Source organism: Alligator mississippiensis, chromosome 14 (assembly GCF_030867095.1).
Source record: "Alligator mississippiensis isolate rAllMis1 chromosome 14, rAllMis1, whole genome shotgun sequence".
Taxonomy (NCBI): domain Eukaryota; kingdom Metazoa; phylum Chordata; order Crocodylia; family Alligatoridae; genus Alligator; species Alligator mississippiensis.
The window spans coordinates 11,057,658-11,085,201 of record NC_081837.1 but is presented as its reverse complement, the minus strand read 5'-3'; the positions used below and the strand labels follow the sequence as shown (position 1 = coordinate 11,085,201).

The window sequence follows — 27,544 nt, the reverse complement described above, 5'->3', positions numbered from 1 at the left end:
TTAGCTGCTTTGCCGGCTCTCCTAGCTGATGATCTTAACTGGCATCCAGGACTTTTGGTGCAGCTTTCCCCCTGTCCAGGCCTGTTGGCAAGTAATTTTCTATTTCCCCCTTGTTCTCTCTGCGTTTCATGACAGGGTAGACTTATTGCCCTGTCACCATATCCTTCTTACTGGAATAAGTTGCTTGGAGTATCTTTCTCTAAACTATATTAATCCCAGAAAGCAGTAGCTTTTAAATGTCTATGTATTTTAGCAGTTTGCCCCTACTGAATAATTACTTTTGATATTTTCTATGGTCCCTCCTTCATCAAATATAAAGCCCTTGTACACCGCTTTGTAGCTAAACTGAGTGAATAGACTTTTATGTTTTAATTTATGCAAATACACACAATTTCCAAAATTACTTAGTTCTTTCCTTTATCTAAATTTGTCCAGGCAGAAAGAAATCTACCCACACAAATTTTTCTTTTGCAAATTGCAAATGCACAGTTTCAGATCCACTTCCCGCAGTTTGTCCAGAAATTAGAAAGAACCATGCGTATGTATATGTTCAGGTCGGTGCCCATTTTTAAATATGTCATGTGTATCTAATTCTCTAACTGTCTGTGCTTCCATATGTGGAGGCCTTTCTCTATGGTTATGTGCAGATGGTGCAGAAGAGGGTTTAGTGTAAACCCAGTGAACTGGAGATAGAAAAGGCCGGGGAGATGTTAAAGGGTCACTCTCTGCCTTTGCAGAGGTTCACTGACCACTAAAAGGAGAAAATATATGGCCCATGTTAACCATCTGTGATAAGTTCAAAAAAAATGAATGCTGAAACAACAATGCCAGCACTCTGTTCCAAAAAAGATCTTGGTATATGAGGTATCATATCACACTAATATTTCCCAGTGATGGCAACACAGTTGGTGAAATTGCTATTAAAAGCTGCTCAGTTTTCCAGGCCTCTGATCTTTTTCATATTTATTTTCTAGACATCTGTGGGTCAAACTAAAATTTCTCAGAGCTAGTTTCCTCCTTCCCTCAAATGCCTTCTGTTTTGAAATATTTATAATGTCGGTGACAGCAACATTAGAGTGAGTCAGCTATATATTGCTTATGCACTGCTGAGTGAAGGATTGCTAAAGGCATAATTTCTTTATCAGTGTAACCTATTTTTTGACTGGGTTTTGGGTTTAACTTCTCATCACGTGCACGTGTCCTTGGTTATTTTAAAGAAAGCCCCCAAAATAAGGATGCAAGTTGCAGTTACAGAGTTCCTTGTGAAAACATTTGCCATCCTTCAGCTGTCACTTATGCTTCAGTTCAGGTATACTAATTGCATGCGTTGACCCACATACAGCAGAGCATTATTCCAGCAACTGCCTTGTGCAGTGGAAATTCTGTCATTTGTACCAAAGTGAGTCTGTAGTAGCTCTACAGAAATAAACATCTACTCCAGACATGTTTTGGTACAAAAAATAGTCACACTATGATGTCTTGCTTCAGGAAAAAGTTCCCTGAATCCATATCCAGCTATCATGCCATCTTGTTGTACCATCGTTCTATTTCCTGTTTCCTTTTACAGTCCTCCAATTTCTCTCAGCCTTGATGCTGGATGGGTGTTCACCATTTCATGTATTAGGCACCTTTCAGCTCCTGCAAGAAATGACACATGGACGCTTCAAACAGCCTCATTCAATATACAGCCCTGATTCAGTGTCGTAATGCAGCCTATTTTAGATGCTGAAAAGGCCTGGGCTCCTATGGGGGACAAATGATGTAGGGTGATATAATTAAAGCCTCACTCATAAAGCATATACACAAGGGTTAGAAATTCAGATTCTACAGATAACCTCTTTCAGGCATTTCTTAACTATTGAGCGCTTGACTTTGCAGCCATTAATATTCTTTTAGTGTATCTTTGAAATTAATGAAAGCACACCTCTATAGCTGTAACCCTGGAGAGTACATTCTTGACTCCTGTGATGACTGAATGCATGTCGCTCTGTGTATAAAAGTCTCTGAAATATATAGGGTCACTTTTTTTCCAAATGTGCATGTAAACTATAGAAGAGGGGTTTGAATTTATATAGTGTGTTTCAGTCAATGGACCCCAACATGCCTTGCAAGCTGAGCACCACTGAAACAGTTTAGAAGATGGCCACTAGTGCCTCTGCCTATTTCAGTGCCTAGAGCGGTCAGCAGCATGGTGTGCACCAGAGAAAGACAAAGTGGTGCAAAAATGCCTATTCATAAAAAGCCCGGTGGGTTGTTTAATCCCCATAAGTATGTAAGCTTCCTAGAACTGAATGTATTTGCTATGGAAGGGTAAAAGGCTAAGACCATTGCCTCTGTTGGAAAAGATGGTCAAGATTTGGGAGGGCAGGGGGTGTGGGTTGTGAATTCTTGGGGCAACATGCCAGGTGCTGACATGAGAGGGGGAGTGAGGAAAAATGGCTGCTGCTGGCAGCCGCACTTTGTGTTTGTCATTACGGCACCAACGAGAAGTCACTGTTTCTGCTGTGCCTCAGGTGTCCACCAGCGTCCCTACACTGCTGCTTCACTGTGAGGCCTTATCCCATATTAGCTCTTTTAGGTACATACCTGGATTATCCATCTAAACACTGAATGATGTGTGGTTAAAAAGAGATTTCCAATCTGTAAAATATTCCATAATCTTCTACCAAGAAGGAGCCTTGCGGCTCCTATGGATGCATCTAGATATGCTTGGGACCAGGATAGTTGAGTAGATATACACCATAGGCAATTCCTTACTCTGCTGCATACCTTATACCTTAAACTGTGGGAGTGTGTACACAAGGTGGAAAGGAGAAGAGGAATTCCAAATCAATGCACATGTGCACAGGAAAAAAGTTTTTTAAAAAAGAGCAGAGGGAACCTGTTTGTTTTTTTTTAAGCGGCAGGAGGAGGAAAGAACCTTTTATTCCTGCCCACCCAGAACTATGACAAAGGAGATGACCTCCCCAGGGACTCAGCTTGACCCCCCCTGGAGTATTCAGCCAGCAGAAAGCTGGTCAGACCCCATGCAGCACAACACTTTTTTTGCAAGAGGACTAAATGTTAGGTGTGTATCAGTGGGGCTTCTGCCCCTGTGGCTGCAGCTCAGATGCTGGCATTTGCCTCTAGTTATGCCCACAATGTTCAGACTTCTTTGCCATCCTTGCCATCAGTAGAAACCTGTATAGACCAGGAGTGAACAGAACACAAACAAATGACATTGGTGAAAGTGAGGGCACCCCATAAATGTAAGCGCTGAAAGTCTGATACTGGGCTGGCACTGCTGGGTGCACATTGCTGGTTATCTTGTAAAATCAGCCATGGCTTGTGGCAGTGCAAGGGCAGGGCAAGTAGCTGATTTTACAAGAGGCACGGTTGTCAGGCTCCAGTCCTGTGTGTGATGAGAAGGCAAATAAAATCAGTCGTGCCACTGAGCTGCTAATTTCCATGCCCCAAAACTTGCAGGTGCAGCCACACAAGAAGAGCAATCACTCCAGTTAATTATCTGTTCATCCCCCGCCCCACAAGGCACTGAAGCTAAGTTCATTTTTGCCATAAAAATATGCTTTTGCACAAAGTAGGTTACAAAATACTATTCCTTCTGCGGTATCCGCTCTATCTCGGGAACGCAGATATGCTGCACAGGCCCCAAACAACCCCACACTGAAATGCATCGCTGACAGTGCTGAAGCTCAGGTCTGTTATGGAGTCTTCATCTTGTAGCATGCTCCAAGCATTGCTGCCCTTAAGTGTGGTCTGAACACAGGAGTAGGAGCCAGGGACTCCTCCTGAAATCTACTTTTTGCACCTGCTCCCTCTGTGGCTTTGGGGAAGTTAAGTGAATCTTAAGGGTGGTTTGCTCTACTCATTGACACCCAAAATGTTAGAAAAAATCTGCAACATGGAAGGGCAGGGTGAGAGTTGCAGAAAGACTAGGAAAAGTGGGGGAGGTGAGACAAGTCAAAATTAACTTTGCACTGGGGTCCTGACATGGCGTAGACCTCCCTTTTGGTCTGTTCTCTACTCCCCTCAGTTTTTTTGGCCCAGACATTCCTCCTGCTGCCATGTCTGGAGTCTTAATGTGATGTATGTACTTCAGCATGCCCATATGTAAAATGGATGTAATGCTGCTTGTGTCTGTCTGGGGATTAATTAATATCAGTCTTAATTAACCTTAATATTTATGAAGTTCTTTAAAGCTGCAATGCCTAATGTAATCGCAATGGATAATTATTCATAACCATGTTGGCTTGATTACCTCTGCAGTATAACAAAGGAGTATTTCTTTCCAGCAAATTTGTGTTGTTTATGGATTCTGCAAGCTTCTTTCAGATTTCCTGACTATTTAAAGTGAATTGTATGCAGATTGCAGACACAGTGTAAAACAAAGCTAAGTAACAGAACAAAATAGTTATAAAATCTCTTCCAGCCCCTTACACCCATTATCCATGTAAAGTTGCCAAACAATTTCAGTATTTTATAGTCCCTTCTCCCAAATCAAATTCTGAGTTGCTTTTGGTTTAAAGGCTAATAGCTTTTCAAAATATGTTAGTGGTTTCTTGTGACAGATCCAAGATTAGTTTTATCCATTGTTTTAGAAGGTATTCTACAAGCCTATGGTACCATCAAGTTTATGAGGAGTTTTACAAGCTTTCTTGAGTGTGTTGTGCTTTAAAATGCTAAAAAGCAGTTAAGGAAAGCAGAAAACAAAGGGCAGCAGTGTTTCTATCTGACATCCCAAAGTTCTTCCAAGTGTTGTATTGTCAGCAAGCAGGGAGTCATGACTAAGCTCTGTGAATGAGAAATCCTACCTCTGCAACCAAGCCAAAAGACCCCAGCATTGCACAAACAAGCTTGGAGAGGTGTTGAAGTGATGCTAGGGTTATCTGTGCCTATGGAGACCCCATTATTAAGACTGGCAGCAACTTTCCAAGATACCGGAGTAGCCTCCAGTATCTAGTAATGCCCCTGCCTCCACTTCCTGTGACTGTCGTCTTTTGGGACAACACATCCTGGTACTCCAGGTTAATTGGGTTCATAGCGAGCCAGAAATAGTAAAATCATGCTTTGCAGGTACTTGGTGAAGTAGACGACATCATCTCATTCAAAATGGACCTAGTCCAGTTGGAAGTTGGTATGCGAAAGCAGAAAGCAATTGGATTGGCAGTCACCAGACAGTGGAGCACAGCTGCACTGTGTCTTTTGTCAACCCACCTTGTCTGGAAAGTAGATGGCTACTTGCTCTAACGGTTAGTCGGTGGTAACTCCCGCTGTAGTCAAGAAGGTTTGTGGATATCTGAGACAACGTGCGCTCCTGAAGGGAGAGCGTTGTTTTTCTTGAAAACAGTAGTTAATAGACCTTTTGGCATCAAGAATGATAGCTGCCCTGGTTGCCCTGCTCTAGTTACATCTCCATTACCAAAAGTTTCATGAAGTGAACCTGTAGCAAGTTGGTTTGCTTTAGCTGCTTCTACACCAGGTGTGGCCAGCCTGCAGCATGAATGCTACAAGTGGCTCGGGCCATGTCTGCGTGCTACGTGACAGATCAGGGAGGGGACAGACAGCACAGCAGCAGATGGGCAGGATGGCAGAGCAGGCAATTGGGCAGGAAGCACAGAGTAACAAATAGAAATTGGAGCAGCAGATCAGGCAGAGGAAGGGCATCAGAGTAGCATTCAGGGAGGGTGTGGGGCTAATCTGTGGCACACCTGCCAAAAAGCTTGGTTCCTGCTGTTCTGGACATTAGATGAGCCTGACTACAATAAAGGAGCTGGATGAAAAAAGAGACTTGGGGCCAGAAGGCATCAGGGTGATGCTGTGAACTCTTCATCTTTCCCAGTAGTCTCATACAGTCAATAGACAAAAGATGGTGACAGGATTTAACTCTTCATGAGAGCACACAGGGATAAGTACTGGATATCCCTCATTTCTCTGTGAGGCACTGCTCTAGGGAGAATCTTTCTGTCCAGACTGGGTCTTGCAGTTAGCCACGCCTCAGAAAATACTCTGCTCAGGACCAGTGCTTCTAAGACTTATGCAGTATTCTTCAGCTGAGAGTTGCAAAGTGTTTTGCAAGGCTGATTTTAAAAATGGCAATACAACAACTGGGACCAGACCTACAAATGATCACAGCTCCTGTTTTGACATCAGAATAAATGACCAGACTTTTGAAAGAGCTTAGCAATATTGGCAGGTGCACATTGGGATCTGGCCCAAAGGTTAGTGCTGAATGCTCAAAAATCTGGACCTGAGCTGTTTTGCAAACGCAGCCCTGCATGACCTTCTCAAAGTCACACGCCAGAATGCTTGGACATCTTGGGGGGTTCTCTAGGCACTATACAATATGCTCTGCCTTTCCAAGAGCCAGGGAAAGAAGCCTTGCATATCTATCTATCTATCTATCTATCTATCTATCTATCTATCTATCTATCTATCTATCTATCTATCTATCTATCTATCTATCTATCTATCTATCTATCTATCTATCTATCTATCTATCTATCTATCACAGGCATGTTGCATATGTGTCTAGAGGAGTTCACATATGTCGGACTTATACACAATGCCCATACATATACCATATCAGAGAGGAGGACTACATGGCAGGAAGGAATGTGCTGCTTTAATTCAGCGTAAAACATAGTTCTGTTTTTTGACCTAGTTGTATTTCTAAATGTTAAGAACTGCTTTGAAGTGTTGTGGGATTTTTTTTTATTTTTTTATTTTTTTGATGGGATGCAGGCTTCTTGAAATTTTTATAAGAAGCTTCTTTAAATCCTGTAACAGGGATTTTATTTGTAGCTCTCATTGAGATGAAATTAGCGTGATGCGCTCGCACCAGTACATTGGCATCCAATGAGTAGTTGTTGCAATTTGTGGTAACTTTTTTTTATTGGAAGGTTTAAATTTTTTAAGGTTAAGATGGTTTATTGCTTCCAGATGGTCAACTAACATTCAGCATCGCAGCAGGGTAAAAACCGCCCCAGCATTATTATAACATAGTTTAAGCACAAATACAGTGCGAGAGAGACTTTAATTATCTTATAAAGAATCTCATTAAAAAGACATACAGAAGCAGGTTATTCACAGACTCTAGCCCATAAAATCAGTAGTATATTTTTTTTAAAAAGCCCTACTTAACGGATGCAAATCTGAAAATTACTGCCTTCATATCATAGGCAGTAATGTAAGAAGGGTTTCATTAGATAAGGAGGCAGAATTAGGTGTCTGTTTTTTGCTTTGATGTTCATGTCCAGATTAAGAATAGAGGAGTAATCCTATCCTTCCCCTCCCCACTGAATAGCATTGAATGATCCCATCCATAGTGGAGCCACTAGATTTCTTACATGCTGGGCACGTCTACACATGCACTGTTATGGCACAGTAATTTAAGTTACTGTGCAGTAACCAAAAATTACTGCACAGTACAGGCACATGTCTACATGTGTGCGTCTGTAATGCGCAGTAACTGCGGTGACTTACACCGACTTGGGCATCGTGCAGGTAGCAAATTTATGCCCGAGTAGTTACTGCTCAGTAAGGCACGTGTAGACACCTTCCTGCGCAGTAACCCTGTGTGTGTGGACTGACTTGAGACTAACTTTAGTCCCAAGTCAGTCCACGCACAGCGTTACTGAGCTGTAACACCTGCACGTGTAGATACCGGTGTAAAAACTGGTTAATAACTTACTGCGCAGTAAATGCACATGTAGACACGAGCACTGTCCTGTCCCCACTGCAGTACCATATGGCCCCAGCTGCAGTGGGGGCAGTGCAGTTTTACTGCTGTGAGGGATCACAATATACAGGGAGGTTGCACGCTGGACACATTCCTAAGAATTCTGTGACTGAGTGTCAATACATGCCCCTGAGAGTTGGGCTTGTAGACATGGGGTTTTTGGAAGGCCAGCTTATCTGTGACTGTGGGCCCATTGCTCGTTAGCCCCTTTGCAGGAGGAGCACAGAAAAGCTGGGATTCAAGGCTCCAATTGTGATTATGGAGCAGCTCTGCTAAGTTCCACCAGGGGGACGCTTTTTTTCTCTGTTTCCTGTGGAATCCACCCAATACTAAATCAGCTGCCTTAATGCAAGGTAAAATAGTGAGCAGTGCTCTGAAGCTTGAGTATTGCCTGGAGGACTGAGGAGCCTACTCTGAGCCAACTTAAACAGGAAGCATTTCTTACCAAGAGGTATTTCGTTCTGCAGGTACTTGAATGGTTTTATAAGCACTGCAAAGGCATTAACAGTTCTGTAATGCTGTGGAGGCAGGAGCAATATTGTATGCCTTACCTCCATTTCTATTAAAGTCTGATCTTAATTCCACTGAAACAGTGGCCAAACTCCCAATACCTTCAGCAGAAGCAAGATCAGACCATTACTGAGAGATGAACCTTGAAAGAGGTGTAAGGGCTTCTCTGTCTCATACCTGCACTATCAAATATTTAATTCTGCTGGGCTAGGGACAGACATTCAAAAAGGCTGAGCCTGAATTGATTCAATCTTTGCAGGTTAGTCTAACCTGCCTAGGTTGAACCAGTTTGCAACTACACAGACATTCCCTTTGGACTGAAGAAATGCAGGCACATGCCTGCAGTGGCTAGGGCTAGAAGCTGGGGGGCACTAGAGCAGCCCTCCCTTCCCTTCGATAGTGCTGAGCTGAAGAGGGGCCTGGCCAGACCCTGGCAGGACACTCTGATTAGGGAGGGGTGTAAATCCCCACACTGCCTTCCCCGTCCTAGGCTTTTCCCTGATCGTGGCTCAAGGGATGGGAGTGTTGCCAGATTTCAATGGAAGGTGCCTTAATGCTTTGAGAATCTGGGTCCTACTCTATTTACCTCAATTTCCTCCCTGTAAAGTGGGCATAACTGTACCTCCCTTACATCAAAGGGATATAACAAATAAATAGATTCAAGCTTGAGAGGTCTAAATATATTGTCTTAACTGGGATAATATGTAGAGATGGCGGGGAAACTTTTTTCCAATTATCCTAACACTTTTGTGATTTTGAAAACTCCTCTTCTTTCATATTCAGATGAAAAGTCACATTCTTGAACATTTTGGATGGGGGAAACTGAAAATGCTGAGTAATTTCAAAAGATTTTAACTCAGCATATTATATATAATGCTGTTTAAGTGTTTTACACTAATATTCTTTCAAACCAGAAAACAAAACTTTAATTTAACAAAAAATCAAAATGATACATTGCAAGAATTTCAAAACAATTTTGTAAAAAAATTTCAACTGGGGAGACTTATCAAACTGAGGCTTTCTTGTGATCATTTTCAGATTCAATAATTTGGCATTTCAGTTGCAACGAGAAATTAGTTGGAAGATATCTGAGTAGCTCTAATAATATGGTGGTAATGTAACTTTTTCCTATCCCAGCTCAAATATTGAAATAAAAAATGATAAAAGGTAAAGAATGCATCAGTTTTTAGGCCAATATTTTCATTGCTTATGAATGAATTCTTTCATCTGTAGTCTCAGAGATTGTAATACTTTTCAGAATCCTCAGATACGATGATGCCTAAAGATAGTGGTGGAAATTGGTGAAATAACTATTTGAATTTTTTAAAAGCCCATAACCAAATGGCAGAAGCTAAATTTAAAAAAAAAAAAAGGTATGATGGAAAATGTTGACCATTTTCCATTCCTTTTCATTAATGTGTCATGTTTTGATGAGTAGCTTACAGTCGTATTCGTAGGTTAAAATGTCATGAAATGTGACCAGAATGCAGAAAATGTAAGGTTAAAAATGTACCCTTCCAAATCATTAATGATTCAGCTGAAAAGGAAATTACTTATATGAAGCAGTTGCTCCTGTAGTGCGAGAAGTCTGGATGCCTGGAACTAAAGCCTCTGGCAGACGTTGCTTCCATTAAGCAACAGTAAAGTTGCTGGATGGAAACTGGTGCCATGTGACCTGCTTCCCATGCACTGGGCAAGCTATTCATAGCAGTAAAAAGCACCCCAAGAACTTGTTCTGCCAGCCAGGGGAGCTAGAGACCTGCTGCCAGGGGCTATCAGCCCTTTCCTCCCATCATATCACTTTAACTGTGATGCCAATGAGAAATGAGCTCTGAACTGCCCCTGGGTGAAGGGGTTGTTCCCGCAATGTTGTGCAGAGTAGGGGGCAAGAGTGGCAAGGCTCAAACTCTTCTGGGACACCTAATGAGATGCTTGGCCACTCTCATAGTCGGAAAGACACCAGAGCCAGCAGTACTAGGACTAGTGAACAGATCAACAGGGGAGTTTGAGTGGGAGTGCTCTGCGGAGTCTGCCCAGCCACTTTTTTACCCTGCCTTTACTGTAGGTTTGCTGAATGGAATCAGGCAAACAAAGGAGGAGGAATTTTCTAGGAAGTAGCAGCAAAAGAGGAAGAAGAAGTTAGCAGAATCAACAGGATGATAGGAAGATTTTGCAATGCCAAAACCCCTGTTACTGCCAGCTCTTCCTCTGCCTGTACCTGTGTGAGCTCTGTCCAGATACAGCCACTGACCATCTCCACCTAGGCTTTGCAGGGACTGTGCTCTTCATGTCCTTGCCAAAGACCACTGGGTTGCGAGAGGTGTTCTCCGTGGTTTGTCTCAGGAATCTTAGGTAAGGGAGCTGCAGGAGAGGAGGTGGATAGGCTCAGAAGCATCTGTGAACACGAGACCTTCATCAACTCCATGCACAAATCATCATGGAAGAGGGACAGCCAGAGAAGGCATTGGAAGACAACATCTTTGAGGCTGGATCTCCGTTTTTGTGACTCATTGTTGGATGGTAAATTATTTTAACGTGGCATGTTACAATTTAGCACGTGACTAACACAGTCATTAGATATATATAATGTCTACCTGAGGCTATAGAGATTTACTTCTAGTTAAATACCTGTATTTGTTACTTCTCACAAATGACTCGAATGGGTATCAACTTCAAAACGGCTGTGTTTAGGGCCCTTTCTTGCAAGGTGCTCAATCTTCATAAAGGATTGAGCTTCAAATGGTTAAGAAAACCAAAGATATAAGAAGTCGATGACTGGCACCTTGCCGAAGTACTCAGCACTTTTTTTAGGATTGACCTTGGAGTGAACAAACTCCTGTTTAAAAAACTGTGAGAGATGGCAGGTGAGATCTGAATTTCTCAGAACTGATGGGAAGAGAAAGTCTTCCAGCAATGGTTAAAGTCCCTAGTGTGGCAGATTTAAATCTAAATAGTTAGGAGTCCTCAAGAGTTTAATGGAAATGTGGAAGAATAATGGTTCCTGAGTATCAGCCTCAGCTAGCAGATGCCTGAAGAGAGAAAAGGAAGCAAATTGCACTAAGCCAGTCATTCAGGCAGAATTTCAATTTTTGATTTTGGAGGGGAAAGTAAGGGGTTTTTTTTCTGCTGGTATTTTTCTTCAGTTTTCACAGGGAGATTCAAAGTCAAAGGTCAAGTTAAGAGCTGCAGGTCGTGTGGCTTTATATACATTTTGCTTTCAGCCAGGAAAACGCAACAGGCCAGACTCTCTGTGGCCAGGGAGCCATATACAATATCCCTGACTCGGCGAACACTTCTGAGCTATAACCTGTGATATATGTGGAAAATGATAGTACCGCCTGGGACTCTTAACTAGCTGAGGGTTGGTGGACTCCAACCACCTCCTCTCCTCTTCTTCAGCGTCCTAGTCTCCCATAATTGCCTTTGCCGGAAGCTGTGGAGAAGGCTGCACAAGGAGCTGGCTGTCTCCTGGGAGGTGTCCCCATGACTAATTTGTAGCCAGTTTTTGTTCCCTGTGTGCTGAAGATGCAGCAGAGTTGTGAAGAACATCTGCTTCAGTTTTTCGATGGCGATACAAAGCCTTTATGCCTGTGTAAGTGAGAGGATGATCCGGATGACATAACCTCAGAAAACCAAATTACTCTGGGGGGGGGAAAGGTTTGTAACTGGCAGCCAGTGTTCATTGTGTTCACAGAGCAGAGCTTTTAGCTAGAAGACTGTTATGGCAGTAATTGATCCATTGAATATTCATGATTTAGTGGATTTTTTTTTCCTCAGAAAGAGAGAAATAATTATTTTGGCCAGCATATATACAGAATATAAACTGCTGATATTGGCTTCAATGTATTAGGCAGAAATAGAAATTTTCCAGCATATTAGACACACAAATTGGCCTTCTCTCACCATTCTTGTTAAGTATTTCTTTGTTCCTTTTCTTGTTTATTTTGTAATAGCATTTTCATTCAGCCATTGTACAAGAAAAATGAAAATGGGCAGAGAGAGAATACTAGCTTTGCTGTCTGCGGTATGGGTCTCCATTTGAGCCAAGACCCCAAATCTATAGAGTTGGGGTTGATACTTTGGGTTGATGATTTCCATAGGCTTTGTATATCTGTGGAAAATTGCATTTGTTTTTTAATTCCCTCAGGTCTCACAGTATTGCTGCACAGTATAAACAAAGCATCAGCTTTTGTAAGTCGGGGGTGAGTGGGTGGTTTTCTTCTTCAAGATTTCCATGCCACAGAGCACAATCTTTTGATCTTTTGCAATGTGATACAGCACCTTCTTCTGCACACTCCAACTGCCTTTTCTTATCCTAGTGTGCAAATTGGAGTATGTTCCTTGCCCCCCATATCACCTAGGAGACAGTACAATAGCATCAACAGATAGATATGTTAATAGTGAAACACTTAAGACCACACAGGTGGCAGCAGGCTGATTGAAAGCAGATCCCTCCTCTGTGCAGCAGAACCAGTCAGGTGATACCCAGTGGGTAATGATGATGGAGGCTGCCATATTGCAATTTAGTATTCTGGATAGGATATACTTCAGGATTCATGCAGGTTTCCATTTGTATCTCCTGCGTTTTGGCCTCTCTAATTTCTGACTCCTCTTTAATCTTCCCAAAAAGTGAGTAGTTCTGGTTCAGCTACCTTGCTGATGATCAGGAGGGATGTACGATGGAAGGGTTCCTGCGGGGGATGTGTAGTATGCAGAGGGACATTCAAGGACGGTTTGTGTGTAGTATGAAAGGTGTGCAGGAAAGGGCCTTGCTCTGTCTGATTCCTCTTAGGACCTTTGCAAATGGGAAAGAGACAAAGGGAAGAGGCTTTCTATTGGTGACCCTGGTACAGATCATGGGGTAAGACATTTCAGTGGCATCCAGCCATTAGTTCCAGATGATGGCAGTTTGTTGAATTTTGTTATTTTGAGGGTCTGAAAAATGGTGACGCTTCTGTTGCCTTCCTTAGCTCTATTCCCTACCTTGCAAGAAAAAACAAAATGAGGAGCGTCTCGCATGTAAACCTTGCCAGGAGGGTGTTAAATCTTGTGCGGCTAACTTGTGCATGTACGTTCTTAAACTCTTCAGGGAGCAAATGCTGTTTCCCAAATGAAAACCCAATGGAAATATTCCCAAATGGAGTATGATTTGAAAGGCTTTGTTTTCTGTCCTGATATACATATTTAGCTGCTTGTATTTCTACATTTTACTTGTGTTGCCAGAAAAAACTCTTGCTGGATCCATGTGCACCGGAATTGTCATGAGGCTTCATAATCGCCACAAGATGGGCCATGACTTTTGGTAACTCCCTCTGAGGTTCGAGTTTTGATGACTCACTCAGTAGGGAGAAAGGGCATACCATCTTCTTCCCTCCCTCTTCCTAAAGGTAGACTGATTCAGACTTCCTGATTTCACCCCTGCCTGTAGATTCATCAGAGAGACAGAGCGATCTAATAATTGAAATAATTAACTTGTGCATAGGACTATCAAAAAAAAAATTGCTTTGCAAACATCCTGTAACTCACAGCCAAGGTTCCTTGAATTCAGGAAGTCATTGCTGACTTCAGTTCCTTGAAATCAGCAATGTTTTTAGTTTGGCTGTTGTTACACCAGTAGCTGAGCAACTGAATATTCATGGTTCAGTGCATTTTTTCATAGAAATTAAGAATTTATGCATTTTCCTTATGCAAGGATGCATAATGAACTGGTTATGTGTCATCATCTCTTAAAATGGGAGCTTTTATTAGTATATTATCATTAAGAAGTCTTGTTACATGACATGTGCAATGCAGAGTGATTTGTCTACAATGGAAGGCTTGCAGGAGTGGGTCCTCACTTTCCAAGACCAAATCCCATAAGCAGCAGTTAAAAACATGCTGAGATCTAGAAAACCAGCTCTGATGTTCCACGTGGCTCTTATTTTTGGTACACAACTCTGTGAGTGATTATTTTTTCAATTAAGTACTGCCCTCACAGCTGTGAAAACAGAAGTCTTTTTCTTTGTTTATCTTTAGATCGGCTAGAAAAAAGACAAACCCAAGCAGGTTAATGCAATGTAGATTTCCCCACACCTTTCTGCAGCTGCCTTCACTCCTTATCTGGAAACGGCAGAGTATTTCAATTTTCAGGCCAGTCCTAGTCATTCACAGTTTGCCTTTCTGGTGTGGATAATAAGGATTTTTGCCAATGGCTTTTTCTGATACAGACATGTGGCCACTAAAAACTTTCAAGGGACCACCAACTCATTTCATACAGGTTCTTGCATATTCTTTGGGTAGCAGCAATATTTGGTCACTTAACCTTTGTCAATATTTGATTTAGAGACATAATGGCAAAGGACTTGCTATCCTATTCTCTGTCATGAGAAATATCCAGTCTTCTGAAGGCATTTTTTAAGAGGGAAAATATTTGGGCAGTTAAAAAAAAAAAAAAAAAAGAAACTGCACCCTGGAATGGTATTGTCCCAACTTGGATTGAATGTCTACTCTGTTTATGTAGCATCTGCTAGAGAATAAGGCCTAACAATGGTAAACTGATGCAGCTGTAAAGACGTGGGCTTTTCAGGGGTTTTCCAGCAGCAGCTATCTCTGCTGAGCAGTTCAGTCTTTTGGAAAGAAAATACTGTATCACAGGCAACCAGAGCATGCACAAGAAGTTTACAGGCCCAATCAGCGGTCCCTCTAAAGCCACGCAGGCTCACGGATGGAGCCCCGCTGCAAGTCTGCCCTAGGGGAACATTGAAATTTGGATTATTTGACTTTAAAAAAAACCAAAACACATACAAAAAAAAAACAACAACCCCGACTCCTGTCCATGTGCTTTGCATCACATAGCTGAAGTCTGCTGCTAGCTTGTCCCTAGGGCGAAGGCCAAGGCTAGGCACCTGCATCTGTGTGACTGCAGACTTCACAAGCTCCAGGCAGGGGCAATGCCCTTCTTTAAGAGCTGCCTCGGGCCTCTCTCCTCGGAGCTGGCACCAATGTGGATGCACATGGGAGCAGCTGCATCCTCAGCCTGGAAACTTTCTCACCTGCGCAGCTGTGGCTCTCCAGCCAGGTGAGCAGGGGCAGCACCGGGAGCTGGCACTAGAGGGCTGCTGAGCCGGGGCTGGAGAGCCTGGGCTAGGAGGCAGGAGCCTCGGAGAAAGCAGCGCGACAAGGAGCTGCCCGCAACTAGTGCACCCAGGCCCGTGTCTTTCTTGTGTTTGGTAGGACCGGGCCCGACCGTAACGATTGCAAAAAGCAACTGCGCGTCTCCAAGCACCAGGCACAACCTCCCCCGCTTCCTTTCCCTTTCCTCCTCCTCCTCCTCCCCCCGCACCCGGTGCATCTCCAGCCGCCTGCGCGTCCCCTCTCCAGCCCGGGTTTTCCTTGCAGCCCGGCCCCAGGCATGCGGCGGGGACTCGGGCACCCGGGAGGGCCGGGCTCCGCCGCCGGCCGCGGGGATGGGGATGGGGATGGGGATGCAGAGGCGCCGGCCCCCGCGGCTGCAGCGGAGCCGAGTCCCGGCCGCCAGCATGACCTGAGCCCGCATCCCCGGGGAGGAGGAGGAGGAGGAGGAGGATGCGGGGGCCGCCCCACACCAGCACCAGTGCCAGTGCGTGCTGCTGGGGATGGGTGGGGTGGGCAGGGGGTGCAGGGGCTTTGCCGCAGCAGTGCCCCCGCACGCTTGGGCAGTGGGGACCCCCGGGAGCCGTGCCGCAGTCCCCCCCTGGGGCGCACCTGCGGGGCGGGAGGGAGGGAAGGAGGGGGAGAGGGAGGGACGGGGCTCCACGCCTCCGCTCCGCTCTGCCCGCAGGACCCCCGCCTGGGATGCGCCCTCACCTGCGGCCCCCCGCCAGCGCCGTCCTGCACTAGCCCCGCAGCCGCCCGGGAAGTTTGATGGCTTCTTTGCGGCGAGTCAAAGTGCTGCTGGCGCTCAACTTGCTGGCCGTGGCTGGCTTCGTCCTCTTCCTAGCCAAGTGCAGACCCATCGCCGTGAAGACGGGGGATTCCTTCCACGAAGTCCACCCCAGGGCCGAGGTGGCCAACTTGACAGCCCACGGTGGCATCAGCCCTCTCCAGGATGCGGTCCTGAAAAGGCTCTCGCTTCTGGAAGATATCGTCTACCGGCAGCTCAATGGTAGGCACTCGTGTTTGTCCATGCCTGGTGGGGGGACGGCCGGGGTTGGAAACAGGGTAGGGGAGAAAACGAAAAGAGCCGGCGAGGGAGAGGGAGGTCGCGGCGATTCTTGAAGTTTGCCCAAAGTAGACCCGCTCGCCTGTCTCATTGCCGGAGCTTTATCTTGAGGAGAGGGGCTGAATCTGCTTTAGGATCTGATGTATGAGGTTCTTTTGAGAGGGGAGGACTGTATAATGACATTATGCTGGCTTTCAGTTTTGTTGTGCGGGTCAGGAAATGATCCCATCATGGGAGATGAGAAACTAGTTCAGCAGCCAAACCTAAGGTTAGAGAAGCATGCTGTGTATTGATTGAGAAAATGGCTTTTACCACCAGATGTTTATTATTTGGGGGGAAGCGGGGGGAAGTTTTAAATCACTTAAGTTTTTTTTTTTTTTTTTTGTGCATCATTCAAGTGCAGTAGGTCAGACAATAAATGGGCTTTTTGCAATAAGTTAAACAAACAATTCAAGGTTTCCTATGGCTCAGCCTTGACAGCTGCTAATTAAAACCTCTAGTAATGTTTCTCTTTATAGCACAGTGCAGAGATTTCTATTAAAATCTCACCAGGTCCAGTAGTTCTGAGACGTAGAAAGGGAGTTTTCAAAATGCCATGCGGGATAGAGAAACATGTTGTAAGAGATGTAAGAAATGTAGGTGAGAGATCTAATTAAAACACTGACTGTGAAAAGCTAATTTTTTTTAAGTGCTCCCTATAGATTCACAAGTAGGAACGTGATCTCAATCAAGAGTCCCATTTATAGCTGCCTGTATCTATGGGCATAAAAGACTACAGCTTTCAGTTTGGCAAAATTAGCATAGTTAATGTTTTGTGGAACGCCTGCCTGTATAGCTCCCCTCCGTGATTCTTGAATACTAAACTCATGCTTGATTCTGTACAACTCAAATGAGCACCCTTGCAGATCAGTGCTTGTGTACTGAATCTGAACTATTGCAGAAAGCAGCATTATCCAGCGGATGTCAGACAGGTACTGGAATGCAGCTTGTGTTTGTTGGTGTTGTCTTCTGTCCTCGTTGTTATCTCGCCCAATACTTGGCTTGGGAAAGAGGAGGGGGTCAGTTTAGAGGCACTAAGCTAATCAAGAGTGGGTTATTTTACAGTGCTGCTCCACACTTTCACGCGTTATCCCACCAGCAAAGGTGGCTTATGTCAAATCTAAACCCCGAGTCATCTGACAGAAGCAATTGAAATGATGTTGAAACAAGTAAATGGGAAATACTTTGTAAAAACTGTTCCATATAATGAACCTGTGAAATCCCTGCAGGATGTTGTTGAGTTACAAAGTCTGAGGGTTTTCAGAAAGGAGAACTTAGGCACTTCTGAAAATAAGAATAATGTCTGCAGTGATATTTGTTAGGACACACATATCAGCTATCACCCTTGATATCTCCAGAGCATAATGTTCTCATCAGCAGAGTCAGAAAGATGGTCTCCCTCATTACCACCATCTTCATGTACAGTGTGGTGTTACCTAAAGCCTCTAGCCAGAGCTAAGAGCCCCACTGTGTGAAGCACTTTGTGCCCACATGCTCTGTCACTGAACTCCATGACTGAGGAGCAAGTGAAAGCTGACATTAGTTGGTCTCAGAGATAAGATAGTCAACCCTGAGGAACCTGTGGCTGATTCCACTATGGCAAGTGGAAGTACCCGAGATGAAAATTTAGCGTGAAAGGTAGACATGGTAGACGCTCTTGAGTGTGCCACCATCTGTAGTGAACTCTCAGCATGCTGGCATTTGCATTATAGTATAACATACACATCCACTACCTTGTAGTAGTGCTAGGAAATGCTACCAAATACGTAAGTACTATGAAATGGGATAGAATCAGTGTTCACCCAAACCACAAGTGCTTTCCTAGGGGGGAGACTCTAAGCCGTGCTCATAAAGGTAGCTATTTCTCTCTATGGCCTTTCCATACAAGTATAATTTGTAGCAGTACTAATGAGTCTGCCTGGAAAAAAAAATAGGCTCAAATATGTTCATTGTATAACTTAAGGTCAAGTATATTTTTGGTCCACAGGATATTTAATTTTTTAATGTGCGTACACAGGTTGTCCCCTGGGGTACATAAGCTTTATGCATCAGTAAGGCAAGACCTGAGGTGAACAAAAATGATAAAAAGAAATAAGAACCAACATCCATCAGTGCAAATCTTGTGCAAATTCAAGCAGTAGCGACATGGCTTCAGGTGATCTTTACGTCTCGGGATGTAATAGAAGATAAAACATCTTCTCAAAAATGATTTTTCCTAATGTCCAAAACTGGAGTTCATCTTTACTCCAGTCACTTGAGGGAGAATTACGAGGCTGAAATCTTAGCACCTGCTTCACACATGCAGGCACCTGTATGACTTTGCTTGTGATTTTTAAGTATGTATCATAAAAATAATGCATGTTAGTGACAACTAGCGAGCTGATCCCAAACCATGCATTTAGGGCTTCTCCTTGCAAAATTCATCAGCCAGTAAAATTCTTCTCTCATGGTATGTTTTAACATTTTATTGTAAAAATTATTTGTGGTCTAGAAGTTATAGGTTGCGCTAAGTATTCGGGATAGTAGAATACGGTATCCTGGTGCTTTCAGAGGACACCTTGTAGTTCAGCCCCATGGAAAGAAGCAGGAAATGTTTGCCCAAAGCATAAGTTAAGCCTAAATTCTTCTTATGTGCTGCGCTTATCTGCCAAGCGTTGGCTGTGCTTCCCGTTATTGCCAGTTTTTTTGGTATAAACCATATTAGGAATTCCAGCCACACACTTCATTGCATTCCCCCTCTTTCACTGGAAACTTTCTGGGTGAACATTGGCCGTTAAAATCAGTGGGATTCTTTGCTGATGGCTGATAACTGCACTGTGCTACAGAATCAATATTTTATTCGTAATGACATTTTGTAACTAGCCACATAGCCCCCAAACCTCTCCATATGTGCTCTTCAGGCAAGGTTTGAAATGCTATCCCAGACATGAACCTGATCTCCCATCTTAAATGGCCTGTTCAGACAGATAGGAAGAAGATAAGGCCATTCAGGTTTCTGGAAATATAAAGTGCAGCTTAAAATAGTTGCAGCTGTACTGACTGATGAATCACTTAGAACCTGCTTAGCTTTCTTTTCTGGATGATGCACCTTGATGGGCTCAGAGTAGTTTCTGGCTGGTGTAAGCTGGGGTTGCTGTTTCTTGTTAGGCTCCGTACACAACAATTTATAATTTAGCCCTTGGAAGGCTGGCATTTTCCAGACTGCCTGTCAGATGAATGCTTGGTGTGTGTATTGTATTACATTAAGGATTGGTAACTGTTCACAGTAAGCAGTATATTTGATTAATTCCCTCCTTTTTTGTTGCTCATAAATCCACAAAAGATACTTAGATCTTTATAAATTTGTTGGCTCAGAACTATTAGGTAAATAGTTTATACAAGTATATTTCAGCCTGCGGCTTGTCATGAGCTACTTGCTGTAAGTATCACTCTATCTAATTTTCTCTTCCCTCTGTTTGCTGCATTGTACAGAACATTTCTTTTGCCCTGCTCCCTAACTGGATGGCTGACAGAGGATTTCCTGGGTGCCCATGCCATCTCTTTTGGCCTGATTTGTTTTTGTTTGGTTTTTTTTTTGTGTGTGAATATATACATTTGTACAAGTATTTTGGAAACTTGTAATTTTGGTGATATCATTTTTTTGTGAATACAGTTTTTCTTATGCTGCAAATAATTCAAGAAAGCTAATGAAAGGCTGTGAATACTGCTGGAGAAGGTTCTTGTGGCTTCTATTTCAATTAATGTTTGTAAGTTTTCTTTTTATCTTCTCGTCCAAACTTAATGTCTCTCGTCATCTCCCTCTATAGCAGCTGAATGCTGGGCATGATCTAAGGCAGGAGTACCCAACCTGGCACAAGTGGCACAGGAGGCCTCTGTGTGGCACACAGCAGATTGAGGAGGGGATAGGCAGCACAGTGGCAGAAAGGGCCAGAAGTAGAAAGCAAAGTGGTAGATTGGGCAGGGGGCACACTGCAGGAAGGAAAAAGCAGAGCGGCAGGTCAGGCCGAGAAAGGGGATCGGAGTGGCACTCAGGGAAGGTGAGGGACTAATTTGTGGCATGCTTTCCCAAAAGGTTGGCCCCCACTGGTCTGAGGAGCTGCGGATTTTGTTGCAGTTCATCGTGCATGATAACTGCGCGTTGCAGACCCATATTCAGAAAAAGACTGTGCACATTTGTACATGTGTGCATGTAACCAGGCAAGCCCAACTACCGCTTTGGTGTCCTGGGCACCGCTGACCGCTCATTGGCCTCAGGAAAACTACTTCTCCAGTTCCTGGGAACATACTTAGGTGAGGATTAAAGGTCTAATGGATAAGTAATTATCATTCAGTTTCTAGCTCAGCTATATATTTTCTGTGCAACCTTGGGCAAGTCATTTATATGCTCTGTAAAACATGTTTAATCCATCCCTACCTCCTTCACCAGATCCAGCATGGGCTTGTTAAGGACGAACCATGCTGAGTCCACTTAATATCCTTATGTGATAAGGAAACAAGTTTAGTGGATGATATGGAAATAGTATGGACTAGTAAGGCTTCTGGTACTGTCCCATGTGGCATGCTTATAATAGAGTTACTGCTGGGTGGATTCATAATGGGCTGAACAACCCCAAGCAAAGAACAAGTATAAGTGGCTCAATGTCAGAACAGCAGGAGGTTTGAGTGGACTTCCACCAGCTGGGTGTGATGCTATTTAACACTTTTGTTAATGATTTGGATGCTAGAGCTGAGCACCTTGATCAAGTTGGCATTTGACACAGAAGCTGGCAGTGTTGCAAATGCTTTGGAGGATAGGACTAGAATTCAAAATGATCTGGATAAAATGGAAATCTGGTCTGTAGACCACAAAAAGAAATTCAGTGAAGACTAATATAAATTGTTACCCCTAGAGAAGAAAAACCAAGTGTACAAGTACAGAATGAGAGAATAATGGCTAGGCAGTAACACTGATGAGAAGAATCTGGTTGTTTTAGTGGATCAGACTCAACATGAGTCGGCAATGTGAGAGTCACAAAAAAACCCAAATGCAGTTTAGCAGGAGTATTGCATGCAAGACTTGGGAGGCAATAGTACAACTCTACTCGGCACTGATTAGGTCTCAGCTGGAGTACTGTGCACCATTCCATGTTTTAGGAAGGACATAAAGAAACTGGAGAGGATCCAAAGATGGGCGACAAAGATGATAAAGGGGTTAGAAGGCAAACCGTATGAAGGAAAGTGGAGAGAATCAGATATGTTTAGTTTGGAGAAGAGGAGATTAAGAGGAGACATCATAGCAGTTTTCAAATATTTGAAAATCTGCCACGGAGAGGAGAACAGCTGTTCTCTCTACCTGGGAGGACATGACACAAAGCAGTGGGCTTAAACTGCAGCAGTTTTAGATTAAAGCTCAGAAAAAAACCCTTCCTTACTGTCAGAAGAGTAGGGCAATGGAACAAGCTCTCCAGGGAAGTTATAAAATCTCCTTCATTGGAGGTTTTCAAGAAGGGGCTGCATAAGTATTCGACAGGCATGATTTAGGAGTAGTCTGTCCTGCATTCATGCAGGGGCTTGAATTTGATGACTCCTGAGGTCCCTTCCATCCGTAATTCTGTCCCGTACAAAGGGGATAAAATGCAAAAGATACAAAGATTCATGCTAATGATTGCGAGGGGCTTTGATATTATGATTGTCATGTAGGTATCTATCTTGATATAACGACAGTAATGCGTATAGGCCTAGGGTTCCCCTATAGCTGGGAGACCAGGCCAGATATTTTCAAATTGGACTGGCATTGAGAATGAATCCTACTATCTGATAAAACCCCAGCTTATTTTGTAAAGTGATTAGATCACAAACATTTTGCTTATTATTAGACTGATTATTTTTTGTGCGTGTGTTTGGTGAGGTTGGCCACTTTAATATAACAAGAAGCTGCCATCCCTTCCATAAGGCAGGGACTGGCTTTGAAAGGTATATTCAGGGTGGTTTTTTCCTCATCCACCACTGTAGTAGTCTTGATTGTACTCCCTTTCTTGCTTGCCTGTTCTTCTGGAGGCTGTGCTTGCTTCTGTGCTGGGTGGTAGGAAGGGAAATATTCCACAGCAATGCAGCATTTGCCTTTTCTCCGCAGAGACAGAGAGGGTCACCTTGGTGCTTGCTCTCAGTTTCTACCTGCCTGAGGTGCAAGTCGTCTTGAGAGGTTGAACACAAACCTGATCCTCCCATGGGGAAGCATGCTGCCCTCCTGTCAGCTGCCAAGGCATCAAGAAGCTGGTCAGAAGCATAGGGCTTCATAAATGGTTTCTCTGAATGGGCAGAGCACCAGGACTTTTGCCTGTACAAGTGTATTTAGGGCTCCAGTGTGGTATGAAGAAGGGATGATGACCCCAGAAGTTGATTTTATACTGCTTTCTTTGCTTTTGCTCTTCCTGTCGCATCCTGCTTGCATAAATGGAAATTTTTTGTTTCGAGGTCTATAGTCAAGGCTGTTATATCGATATTCAAACAGTTTGCTAATTAAATGTTGATGTGAATTTGAGTGTAGGAAGCAGTGTAGGGGCTTGTGGATAAACCGCTGATCTGGGACTTGGGGAACCAAGGTTGACTCCTGACTCAGCCTGGATCCCCGAGTGACTGGGGTCAGAAGCTTAATCTACCCTGTGCCTCAGTTCCCCATGTATAAAATGAGGCTAACACTTCATTACCTCACAGGGGTGCTGTAAGGACAAAATTTGTTCATGGTTGTAGAGCACCCAGCTACTGTAGCAATGAGGACTATGTAAGCAGGCAGACAGACACTGAGTTTGGATCCTGATCTGACATCCCTGAAGCTTACAGCATTAGAGTCTGTCTTCATTATTACTAACCAGTCCAACGGCTATCAGTGTAAAGCCGCAAACTGTCTAGCGCTCCTTAGCCATTGTATACAAATGGCTCAATCCAGTAAGCTGGATAGTGCATTGAAGTCATTAGGAGCAGAGCTCCTTGGTGAATAGAGTGAAAAATGTGTGTGTTGGTATAAACGTTCTGTGCACCAAGATGAAGCCTCAGAAAAATACTGGGAAAAAATGCTTTGAAGGGACAAAGCCAGCTTCATTTTTAGGTTCAGCATTTAAATTGTAATTAGTAAAAACCAAAATAGATGCATTACAAGGTCTAATAGGAATAGAAGTTGTTTTTGAGACCCTGCTAGCTTGAATAGCAAGAATCTCCTTTCAGTATCAGAATCTCCAGCAATAACGAGATTGCAGTAGCAAAGGGCAATCTGAAAGTGAAATGTGGCTAAACAGAAGAGTGTAATTTTTTTGTGAATCTGACTACTTTTTTCAGAAGGAAGTATTTACTTGCATACCGTATGCACCCTTTCCCCCCGAACGAGCCTTTTAAATTTGGGATGGATATCTTAAGCAAGGAAGCTGATTTATCCTCACCAGAATAGATTCAGGGAAGACTAGGAGTAGCAGGCATGGTGCTCTAGTGGCTCCCAAAGTGGCTGCTACTTTTCTGGTCCCAACAAAAAGATTGGGCAGAAGCCTGTGTTAACCCTGTAGGGCTTAGCCTTGTTGCTGTCCTGCTACGTCAGGAAGTTCTTGCTGCTTCACCCAGATGGTCTCCTGAGATGCCACGCTTCCTGGGCACTCTGTTTCCAAGATGGTGTAACCCATCTCTCAGTCACGCCCCCATTCCCACCCCCACTCCCGTGGTGACTGGAAAAATCTTTTCTTCCTGCGTGCTGCCTTCTAGAAACAAGGTGTATGCCTTATTTGGAGGTGTTTGGTATATGAGACAGTATGGTAAATGGATGTTACAGTTGCTAAAAATCCGATTAGAACCTCAGATTACTTTCCCGTTCAATATTGTAGGGTAATTTTTAAAGCATTCTTTACATTTTCATCTCCAGGTTTAGTTGCACACGCTGCACTCTGAATTAATGTTTGCAAAAGATGCACACGCACGTTCCTTAGCTATCTGCTTGCACAATTTGCACGTTAAAACTCATAACAAAAGCAAATTGGAAGCACGTTTTGAAATGTGTCCTTTTACATTGTCTTATGTAAATAACTTTTCCCCTTTTTAAAGTGGCACTTAACACACTTAAAACACTTCAAAGAAATGTGGATTACCTATCATGTTACCAAGGCTGATAATGCTTAGCACTTATAGCTCTTCCCTTCAGAGTACATTATACACATTAGCTAACTTCTGAATATTAAAGTGATATACATAAATGAAAGGATATTAAAAGCAGATCCATCAGCCATTAACTGAAATGAAACTGTGTAGTGCTCTCAGACTGCAGTTACATGAAGCTTTTCATGTAATGGGTAGGTTATGTATAACGAAAATTTGGAGAGATTCTTTGATTAAGATAAACAGATAAAAGCAAAGAGCTAGGAATGGGAAATGATGCTTGAAAGGAGCAGGGGTCCATTCCAGAAAGAATTTTACTCACATGACTGAAGTCAAAATAACTACTTCGAGCATAATTTTGTTGGGTGAGAGGCTTAAGTAAGGAAAATTGTATGAAAAGAGTTTAATGGTATTATTCATGACATGGTTAATGCTGCTAAATAGTTAGTGTTCACCAATGGCTATCATGCACTTGTATCTGAGGTATCTTGAATTTGCTTCTCCATTCGCTCCCAGGCTTAATAGACAATGACTACAGTATCTCATGCAGAACTATGGAGGAATTTGGTGATAAACAGTGAGATTTTCCTCCATGCTTAATGTATTTGAATGCCAGATTCCCAGTAAAATGAATGGAAATTTTGCATCCAGATCCCTTAGGCATCTTTGGAAATCTCATCCTCAGTTTTTAATGGCAGGATAATGGATTTTATAGACTTTGCTAATCCCTTGAGGCAAAACGAGAGTTGTTGTCGTTAAAGTAAATTATTCTTATTGGGACAATCTAAAGTGAGTCTGATACCCATTGCAGCATGATTAAAATAAATGCTTCTTAAAGGAATAATGGAGTTAAGAGACTAGGTTTCTGAGAATCATCTGGGAACTGCCTGTCAGTTTGGAAGTTATTGTGACATTTAGTTTACAACCGTGCTGACTAAGAACGGATAGATAATTTTTATTTTCAATAATTGTTTGGCATCGTCATCTGAATATACACCGGCATTGGCAATGAATACTATAATAAGCTTCTAACACATTCATCATGCAGACACCACTTAGATCGTGAGATGTTGCAGCAGTGACTAGGGCACAGGGAGAACATTGATATTTTACTCTGGCATATTAATGCACAGGTCTCTGAGTAAAAAGCAGATGTATAGATAAATGGTAAAATGTCTTGTACCACCAAAGCAACTTAGGGACCCAAGTCATTTTTGAAAATAGCACTTAGGCTGCCAAGTCTCCTAGATGGGTTAAAAATTTTGCCAAGGTTTGAAACAAAAGCCAGTGATCATTACTTGCATAACAGGATTATTTAGAAGCCCTGACCAAGATGAGTGCTCCATTATAGCGGGTGCTGGCCAAGTATAGAGTAAGAGACAGTCCATGTCTTCAGGAATGGACCAAAGAGACAAAGGGTGGGAGCAGGAACAGAGTCATGGACAGGAAATGCCCGAAGTTGCCCAGTGGATCCTTGGCAGAAGTGGAAATACAGCTCGCATCTCTTGGGCTGCCTATACACATGTTCAGGGAGGAGGGCATTTTAATTAGAACAGTTCCTGGACAGGCACTGTAACTAAAACGGCTCGTCCTCATGTGTATTAAGTCCCCATGTGTTTAAAGATAGTCACAGATGCTTTATCTAAACCTCGTTCAATGAGGTTTAGATAAAGCGCCCCCGTCACCATTTTAAAATGTGCAGGGGCTTAATATATGTGACAGTGAGGTAATGCTGGAGCAGTCTAATTTTGCATGTGAACAAGCGCTTGTAGAGGCCGCCGTGGAGTCTACTTTAGTGGGACCGCAGTACATTTGAATTTGTTGCAGGGGGACCACACCAAGGGTGGGACATAAAAGAAATTTAAAACAGATATTCTTAATTACTTAACAGGTTTTCTTGTACTGTGTATATTACTTCTCTGTATATTGAGAAGTCACATCAAACTGGACAATAAGGAAGAGGTACGGTAAGGACCAAGGGTTATGAACAGTTAGCATGGATTCAGCAAGGGCAAGTCATGCCTGACCAACCTGATTGCCTCCTATGATGAGATGACTAGCTCTGTGGGTGTGGAGAGACCAGTGGATGTGGTGTACCTTGGTTTTAGCAAGGCTTTTGATATGGTCTCCCACAACTTTCTTGCAGGCAAGCTAAGGAAGTAGGGGCTGGATGAATGGACTGTAAGGTGGATAGAAAACTGGGTGGATCATTGGGCTCAGGGGGTAGTAATCAAAGGCTTGATGTCTAGTTGGCAGCTGGTATCAAGTGGTGTGCCCCAGGTCCTGGAGCTGGTTTTGTTCAAGATCTTCATCAGTGACCTGGAAGATGGCATAGCATGCACCCTCAGCAAGTCTGCAGATGACACCAACCTGGGAAGAGTAGTAGATGCACTGGAGAGGGTAGGGCTAGGACTCAGAGTGACTTAGACAAATTGGAGGATTGAACCAAAAGAAATCTCATGAGGTTCAACAAGGACAAGTGTAAAGTCCTGCACTTAGGACAGAACAATCTCATGCACCAATACAGGCTGGGGGCTGACTGGCTGGGCAACAGCTCTGCAGAAAAGGACCTGGGGGTCACAGTGAACGATAAGCTGAATATGAGTCAGCAGTGTGCCTTTGTTATCAAAAAGGCTAACAGCATACTGGACTGCATTGGTAGGAGCATTGCCAGCAGGTCAAGGAAAGTGATTCTCCCCCCCCTATTCGGCGCTGGCAAGGCCACATCTGGAGTATTGTGTTCAGTTTCTGGCCCCCCACTACAGAAAGGATGTGGACAAATTGGAGAGAGTCCAGTGGAGGGCAACAACAATGGTGAGGGGGCTAGGGCACTTGACTTATGAGACGCTGTAGAAACTGGGCTTATTTAGTCTGGAGAAGAGAAGACTTGGGGGGGATTTAATAGCAGCCTTCAAGTACCTGAAGCGGGGTTACAAAGAGGATGGAGCTGGACTGTTCTCAGTGGT

General features: G+C 43.5%; 1 protein-coding gene and 1 long non-coding RNA gene across 3 annotated transcripts in view; one reads left to right on the top strand and one right to left on the bottom strand.

The window, feature by feature from the left end:
* GALNT17 (polypeptide N-acetylgalactosaminyltransferase 17) overlaps window positions 1-27,544 on the top strand; it is a 362,022-nt gene that overhangs the window by 43,187 nt on the left and 291,291 nt on the right. Inside the window, exon 1 of one of the 2 annotated variants that reach the window (XM_019493492.2) lies at window positions 16,130-16,370. The exons of the other annotated variant lie outside the window; for it this stretch is intronic. Coding sequence (XP_019349037.1) covers window positions 16,130-16,370 — 241 coding nt within the window. Of the gene's footprint in view, window positions 1-16,129; window positions 16,371-27,544 lie in introns of those variants that run through there. 2 annotated transcript variants of the gene reach the window in all.
* LOC132244908 (uncharacterized) lies at window positions 355-16,143 on the bottom strand. Its single transcript, XR_009456738.1, has 2 exons — window positions 16,073-16,143; window positions 355-1,638 (listed from the first exon to the last, which is right to left on the bottom strand). It is a non-coding gene; the product is annotated as an uncharacterized LOC132244908 (long non-coding RNA).